This window comes from Lycium ferocissimum, chromosome 11, assembly GCF_029784015.1.
Source record: "Lycium ferocissimum isolate CSIRO_LF1 chromosome 11, AGI_CSIRO_Lferr_CH_V1, whole genome shotgun sequence".
Classification (NCBI taxonomy): Eukaryota; Viridiplantae; Streptophyta; class Magnoliopsida; order Solanales; family Solanaceae; genus Lycium; species Lycium ferocissimum.
In genome coordinates, this window is record NC_081352.1 from 21,197,976 (window position 1) to 21,206,461 (window position 8,486).

The window sequence follows — 8,486 nt, forward strand, 5'->3', positions numbered from 1 at the left end:
TAAATTTATTGTTATGTAAATCCAAAAAAAAATAATACTATGATTTTATATAAAAATTGATTTGGTGTAATTGCATTGTTAGTTAATTTTATCATCTTGCTCTTACTTATTATTTTGATAATTCAATTTATCATTTACCAACTTTCTTTTTTATAGTAATTCTATGATATCCTACTTTTTCTTTGTAATATTATTTACTTATTCTTGAAGTTTTTAGTGCTTGGCATTATGAAAACGGTGTAATCTATTCAAATATTATACTTATCAAAATATATAATAAAATATAGGCAAAATACATCAAAGCACTCCTGAACTATACCCGAAAAGTCGATATCACACCTAAACTATACAAGCGACCTATTACACACCTTAACATCTAAAAACTGAAATTATTTACCCCTGCAAACTGATGTGGCATAAATTATAAAAATAATTAAAAAAGAAGCGCGTGTTTTAGTTAAAATTTGTTTATTATTTTCTCTTTTTCATTCAACGTGTCTTTGCCCCCCCCCCCCCCCCCCCCCCCCCCGGCTCCCTCCACCCTCACGCCACCCCCGGCCACAGCCCCAAATTTGACCACCACCGCCGCCCCTTTCCCTCCACCTTCTTCACCATATATATCACCAACACTAGATTTCAATAGCCACCACCTCCACTAATTTCAATAGCTACCATTAAACCCACCACCACCAAAATCAAAATACCAATACCAAATCTTAATACCAATACGAATCAAAATCATAATCTATCAAGTAAAAAGAAGCAAGTGGATTACTACTAAATCTCTGCAAACTCTATTGGATTGTGAATTTTTTTTTTTAATAATGAAATTAGCAGAGGGAGAAAGGGCGGGGGAAAGGTAGCAGTGGGGGTGGGGATGAGATTGAAAAAATATGAATTTGAAGGATGAGAATGAAGAAGAAATGGGGTGAAATGGGAATGGAGAAGAAATGGGAATGAAGAAGAAATGAAATTTTGGTACTACTATCTTTGATGTAATAGCGGCGGTAGTCGTAAAATTACTAATACTTCCTCTGTTCAAATTCATTTGTCCATAATTATTGAAGGATTGGTTGCGGTGAAATTGGTGGCGGATTGGTGGTAGTGAAATTGATTGCGATGGTGGTAGCGCATTGGTGGTTCCAGTGAAATGAGGTGGTGGTGATGAAGAAGATATAATTATTGAAGGATTTTAATGGTTAATTAGGGATTAATTAGTGTAAATATAATTAATACAAAAATTAAATGAATAAAGAAAAAGAAATAAATATAAAATTAAAATTTAGGAAATTTCTAAGGTGGCACTGACGTGGTGCTGGTGTGGCGCTGATGTGGCAAGAGAGTGGGTTACACTTCACATTGTGCAAGTGGTCATCAGTTGCGGGGGTAAATAATTTCAGTTTTTAGATGTTAAGGTGTGTAATAGGTCGCTTGTATAGTTTAGGTGTGATATCGACTTTTCGGGTATAGTTCAGGGGTGCTTTGATGTATTTTACCTAAAATATAATATAATGCAATAAGATACAATTATGAAACGATATTTAAGTGACACTTTTCGTTTTTCAAGAGTCAATTTAACTAGATAGAATACATAGACAGACATCTTAACCCGGTTTAAGTTGGCCCCATAAACATCCTAATTTTAAGAATGCACATCCGGAAAAATGTGTTTACAAGCCAACTTAAACTGAGTTAAAGTGTCCAAATATGCATTTTCAAAGTTGAGGTGTCTAGTTGCCAGCCAAGTTAAGGTGTCTATCTACGTATTATAACATTTAACAAATCTTTAAAACTACATTGGATTACCTCAACACAATATCTTAAATTAATTTTTTTAGATATTCAAAAACTATACCATAAATATTAGTATATTTTTATTCTTCTCATATTAATATGACAAAAAAATATTTTTTTAAATATTACGCAAAGTTAATATAGTTTGATCTCAAGAATGAAAAAGTATCACATAAACTGAGTACCAAGCCAAACAAGTTGTAAAGGACATCAACGTGGTCCCTTTTTTTTTTTAATTAAATTATTTTTATTCCAAAATTCACTGCTAGCACAAATCTAGATTCTGCCACACCCTTTTGAAAGTGCAACTGCTCAAAGAAGCTTCTTTCTCTCTCTCTACATCTTGAGTGTGAGACCACTCAAGATTGTGGAACAAAAACCAGAAAGAAGATGAATTTTAGAAAGAAAAACAACTTGACAAAAACAAGAAGCACACAATGAGAGCTCATCCCATTAGCAACTTTTTAACACTACTATTACTAATTGTCATTACATCTTTTACAACAACCCAAGAAACCCAAATTCAAGATCTCATTGATAACAATCCAAAAACAAGAAGAATTCTTCATCAACCACTCTTTCCAGAAACATCATTAACCCCACCACCGCCACCAGAAGTAGTTTCTGAACCAATTTTTCCTAGCCCAGACCATCCATTTTTCCCAGAAGTACCAACTGTTGCAACCCCGGATCAACCACAACAGCAAGTTTCACCAATTCAACCTAATGGGACACCAGTTTCAAGAACCAACCCAATTTCTGCCACTACCCAACCAACAAACCCAACCAAGAAATTGGCTATTTTTGTATCTGTTGGTATTGTCACACTTGGAATGTTATCTGCTTTGGGTTTCTACATCTACAAACACAGAGCTAAACATCCTGATGAAACTCAAAAGCTTGTTGGCAATCACAACAACAGTTTTCATAGAGCCAATGAAGAAGAATCAAGAATGCCACCTTCCAATTCCAATTTTCTTTACATTGGTACAGTTGAACCATCATCAGGACCTCAAACTCAGAACCACCAGTCCAATAATGATGTTGTTAGTAATTCTTCACCTTATAGGAAATTAAGCCCTGTTAAGAAATCAGAGAGATATAGACCAAGTCCTGAACTTCAACCACTTCCACCATTGAGAAATAATCCCAGAATAGATCAAAGAATGTCATCATCTGATGAGGAAAATCATCGTGAAACCAAATTTTACAAACCATATAATACTAATGGCAGTAGTAGTAGTAGCATAGTGACCAAATCTAGAGTAGAAAATCATTTGAATAATAATAGTAGTACAATTCCTCATTCAAAGAGAACGTCTCCAAGATTGTCCCTTTGTTCATCCCCTGAAATAAAACGCGCTATAGTACCATCAGTTAAGCAAACTTCACCACCATCACCTCCACAAGAGCCTCCATTAGTGATGCATAAGAAGCCAACACTGAGTTATGTGCCACAAAGGGTGAAATTCTCAGCACCACCTCCTCCACCAGATATGTCAAGGCTTAAATCACCAGACATGTCAATGCTTAAATCAATAAGCAACCAATCCCAACAAACATCAAAAGCACCAGCTCCGCCTCCTCCTCCACCTCCTCCACCTCCCCCTCCCCCTCCACTATTAGCCTCCCGAAAATTTAGAGGGAGCAGAGGCGGCTCAAGGGTAAGGCCACTGAATTCATTATTTTAGAGCTCAAAATTAAAGGCCGAGAAGTATGTGTTATCATATACATAATTTATATTTTATACAATTATCGTTAACAAAAGTTTCCAAATTTTACGATTTTTTAAAAATTTGGTTGAAGTTGTTGGGATGAGTGAGTAAATTATGGTATAATTTTTTAAATCATTAATTTATACATTTACATTCCTCTTCAATTTTGATTTCTTTTCCTGTTTCTAATGATTTCACTTTCTTATTTAAATCAGTTTCTTTGAATTAGTTATTTTCTTTGTTTCGTTTGATTGATCCATAGATCCATATGAATTCTAAGTTGCGTGGACTCTTAACTTTCGTTGTCGGATTATCAAAAAATACACTACTTTTGGAGTGTCTTACATGCACCTGTTATGAATAAGTTTGAGTTCCTCTTATGATGAATTTGTTTTAGGCAACCGATTCTATTGAGCCGGCCGTGCTTGAACGATCACAAAGAAGTTCTCCTTCAATATCTTTCCCTGCAAAACCCCAATCAAGTAGTCCCACGCCAAAATCATCACCTTGGAGTGAGAAAAGAAGTCCTCTGGAAGAACAAAGCAGAGGAGCCATACATGATTCCGACACTACGGATGAATCAAAGCCCAAGTTGAAGCCATTACACTGGGACAAAGTACGAGCAACATCCGAAAGAGCCACAGTGTGGGACCAGTTAGAACCGAGCTCTTTCCGGTAAGTAAATGAATAAAGATGGTATTGTCTCACTAATGACATCTAGTTTCTTATCAAAGAGATCTTTATATATTTCAGATTAAATGAAGACATGATGGAGTCACTCTTTGGATGTAATTCTGTAAATTCAGTCCCAAAGGAAGCTGCTAAAAAACCAGTCCGTCCTCCGGTTGAGAAGGAGAACAGAGTTCTTGACCCGAAAAAATCACAGAACATTGCCATAATGTTGAGAGCATTGAATGTAACAAAGGATGAAGTCTCTGAAGCCCTTTTAGATGGTATGTTTAATTTTCTACTCTGCATTAATAAGGTGTGCTTTGGTGTTACAGAAGTCATTTTTCATGAAAGAAGTTTTCTTGTCCCATGAAAAATGTCGTAGGTGAAAAATGTTTTCCGACATTTGATTGGTTAGTGGAAAATGTTTTTCGGAAAAATATATACTATTAAAGATTCATGATAATATTAACAGATTGGAGAGTGTTTTGATGAATTTTTTGAGTTCTAAACATAAACAATAAGTCTAAATATTAGTTGGATCAAGTGATATGAAGTTAAGATTTTACAATAGTTGGAGGAAAATGACTTTCGTTTATAAGTGAGCAAAGTCATGTTCCCCCTTCTGATGGAAAATGTTTACCTTTCTGGTAAACCAAACACCAGAAAATGTCTTTCTCTGTTTCTCATGAAAAACATTTTACCGGAAGATGATGTCCGTCTATGCCAGTACTTACTGCTAAAGCTACTTCTCTGATGGCTGCATTTCACATATATTTAAGCATGTAACAACATGAACATCATATTGACTTCGGAATTTATTATCGGTGTGACACTGTCCATCTATTTTAATAATCACTGGAAAGTCTTCCTACAAAATTCATATATATGGGAGTGTATTTTGATGACACAGGAAATGCGGAAGGATTGGGATCTGAACTTCTGGAGAGTTTGGTCAAGATGGCTCCAACAAAAGAAGAAGAGATAAAACTAAGAAATTACAACGGGGACATTTCAAAATTAGGCTCTGCAGAACGATTCCTCAAGGCTATTCTTGATATACCATTTGCCTTCAAAAGAGTAGAAGCCATGCTATATAGAGCCAATTTTGACGCTGAAATAAAAGATTTGAGAAAGTCTTTCCAGACCCTTGAGGTATTATCAGCTATCTATTTAATTTTCACCTTACGAAATCAGTTTAATAATCCTTCAAAACGTATACACATGTTCTTTGTCAATATTTTGACTAAGATGAAACAAACTTACTATATACTGACTTCTACCAGAATCTTAACTATGATGAAAATCTTATATAGTCAGACCTTTGTATAACAACATTTCACTATAACAGCATGTTTCTTGTGGAACCAATCTTCATGTTATGTTATATTATATGTTCTCTATAACAGCATATAGCTATAGCAACCAAAAAATATCGGAATAAACGTTGTTGTTATAGAGAGGTCTGAATGTATCAATAATATTGTACCTGAATTTCAAGTTGATTTTAATGCCTATCAATGTGCAATTACAACCATTTCTAAGAATTTTACCACACTGTATTGCACTGTTAAATTTGAGCCACTTAGAGAGGAATCGTGCACACTAATCACCGATTTCGAAGGACTTAGCGGGCCTAAGATACTTTGCTCTCTTAACTGGATTTACTTAGCTTTCTTTTGAACAAGTTACAAGAATATTTTTAACTCTTATTACATTTCCAATTTCAACAGGAAGCAAGTAAAGAACTGAAGAACAGCAGACTATTTTTCAAACTCCTCGAAGCTGTTCTCAGAGCTGGAAACCGCATGAATGTTGGCACTAATCGCGGTGACGCTAGATCTTTCAAACTCGAAACTCTTTTGAAATTAATAGATGTAAAGGGAACGGATGGAAAGACAACCTTGCTCCACTTTGTGGTCCAGGAGATTATCAGGTCAGAAGGGCTGGGTCCGGATACCAGGGACGATAATAACCTTCCTAATATATCAAACATCAAATTCAAAGAGGAAGAATTCAAGAAGCAAGGATTGCGGGTAGTTGCTGGATTAAGCAGAGAACTCAGCAATGTCAAAAAAGCAGCAGGAATGGACTCGGATGTCCTAAGTGGCTACGTATCGAAGCTTGAGGCTGGACTTGTTAAAGTTCCATCCATTTTGCAGTATGAAAAGAAAGGTACTGAAGGGAAATTTTTCGAGTCGATGAAAGTATTTCTCAAGGAGGCGGAAGATGGTATAGTGAGGATCAAGGCGGAGGAAAGAAAAGCTTTGTCTATGGTCAAAGAGGTGACGGAATATTTCCATGGTGATGCTGCAAAAGAGGAAGCTCATCCTCTTAGAATATTTATGATTGTGAGAGACTTCCTCTGCATATTGGATGGCGTGTGCAAAGATGTCGGGATGATGCAGGATAGAACAATGGTTGGTGCTGCCAGGTCATTCAGAATAGCTACAACTGCATCATTGCCGGTCTTAAACAGATACAACAACGCGAGACAAGATAGGAGTTGGGACGACGATAGCTCATCACCTTGACATTTATATGCAAAATTACAATATATGTTGCTCGGATCATCCAAAAATGTGGTCTTGCCCCTATCCAAAAGTTACGCATTTTGGACACGGGTGTGTCAGCAACTTTAGAGGATCCGAGCAACACGGGCTACAATTGCTGTGATGTAGCAGGACAACAAGTGGCATCACGAGTTACGCAATCTCACTTCATTAAGGAGAATGAGCATTTGGTGCTTGTAAATTAAGACAGATGTGGATTGTGTCAAGAGTCATTTCATCTAGCACGTAGCATGCACATAAGAATAAGAGGCTGCAGCATTCTGGGATACTGTCAAAAGCAAGGATAGCTAAATTATAGATCACAGTTCAATACAAATTGATCAATTTTAAGGTAAAGGGATTATTCCTTTATTTCTGTGTAGACCTTTATTCATTTGTATACATATAGTCAAGAGACATAAAAGTTCAGATTTTGATGTTATCATTTGGGCAGCATAATGAAATTTCATTCTCTTCTCTTTTTTGTAATATATATACATTGTTCGCACTTTTGTCTTAATTATTAAGTTATATACAGCTGTTTAAAGGTTCATTTAATGGATTCTACGAAAAGAATGTTGGAAATTTAGGCCCCACTAAATGCAAGAAAAAGGGAAAATCAGATAAAGTAAAGCATATTCTCTAACTTTATTAGATCTTCAGAGATACATTTGGACACAGAAATAAAATAATGAAAACCACAAATGACTGTAAAAGAAACCCCTTTGACGGTGTTAACTCAAGATTTTGCATCTTTTTGCATAAAGCATTAGATTTATAAAGGGGTTACAAGTATAACTGTGAATTGTAGGACCCGTTTGGCCATGAGAATTTTTTACTTTTTTCCAGAACTTTTTTTTGACTTAATTTGAAAATCAGCGTTTAGCTTGCATTTGGAATTTGAAAAACACCTAAAATTCTGTTTTCACTTTTTTTCACTTTCAGTACATTCAAATAACCAAATATTCTTTGTAAAAACTATAACCAAACACAACTCCAACTTCAAAATTCCAAATAAAGTGAAAAATATTTGGGTTTCATGCCACACGCTTACTAATAGTTGTGAAAAATTAAAATTAATTTTTTGGAAGAATAAATATCATAGATATTTAGAAGAGTTTCTAGAAAGTTATATTGTAATATTTTTGATATATATACTTAGGAAATGTCTAGAAATTCTAGACACTTTGATATATGTAGTTGAGGGTAGAATTATCTAGATCCTTTTGTATCTAGAATAATATCATGATAGTCTAGCATAGTGGTAGGAGATAAGAGTAACTAGATTTTTCTTATGGATGTATCTAGAATAATATCTAGAACCATCCCTAGACAAGTATAAATAGGGGTGACCTTGAACATTTGTAATCAACCCAAGTTAACCCAATTGAAAATCATTCAAGCCAATTCAAGAGAGTCTTATTCCATTTCAAAGTTCTCTTTTCTATAGCTTCCTCTTCTTTAGTTGAATCTTCCGATCTTAGTTAACGATCTTGGGCTAGCATAAGGTTTTCCCGATTTACCTTTCTTCTGTTATATTTCTCTACAATAGTGATTTTAGTGAAGTACTAATGGATAAGGTGGAAGATACTCTGGAAAGTAAATTGGGTTCTAGTAGATTTCTCATGGATTTCAATTTTACTACATAAATGAATCTCAATTGAAGTTGGAGTTGAACTTCTTGTTCGAGGAGTATCTATCATCAGAGAAAAACAACCATAGGGTAAAAAGTAAAAACATAGGAGGTTAAAGTTCA

The 8,486-nt window shown here is 35.1% G+C and overlaps 1 protein-coding gene across 1 annotated transcript; it reads left to right on the forward strand.

The window, feature by feature from the left end:
* The first annotated feature begins 2,080 nt into the window (after positions 1-2,080).
* On the forward strand, positions 2,081-7,271 carry LOC132035857 (formin-like protein 6). The gene is made up of 5 exons (XM_059425998.1): positions 2,081-3,458; positions 3,907-4,184; positions 4,263-4,462; positions 5,092-5,333; positions 5,912-7,271. Exons 1-5 carry the CDS (start codon positions 2,232-2,234, stop codon positions 6,710-6,712), a joined length of 2,748 nt encoding a protein of 915 aa, XP_059281981.1. The 5' UTR covers positions 2,081-2,231; the 3' UTR covers positions 6,713-7,271.
* The last annotated feature ends 1,215 nt before the right edge of the window (positions 7,272-8,486 follow it).

What these genes read in the sequence shown, in the direction of transcription:
- LOC132035857 (XM_059425998.1), top strand. Translation starts at nt 2,232, where the DNA reads ATGAGAGCTCATCCCATTAGCAACTTTTTAACACTACTATTACTAATT. An exon ending in TTAGAACCGAGCTCTTTCCG is followed by an intron (nt 4,185 to 4,262) that starts GTAAGTAAATGA and finishes TATATATTTCAG; the next exon opens with ATTAAATGAAGACATGATGG. An exon ending in CTCTGAAGCCCTTTTAGATG is followed by an intron (nt 4,463 to 5,091) that starts GTATGTTTAATT and finishes TTGATGACACAG; the next exon opens with GAAATGCGGAAGGATTGGGA.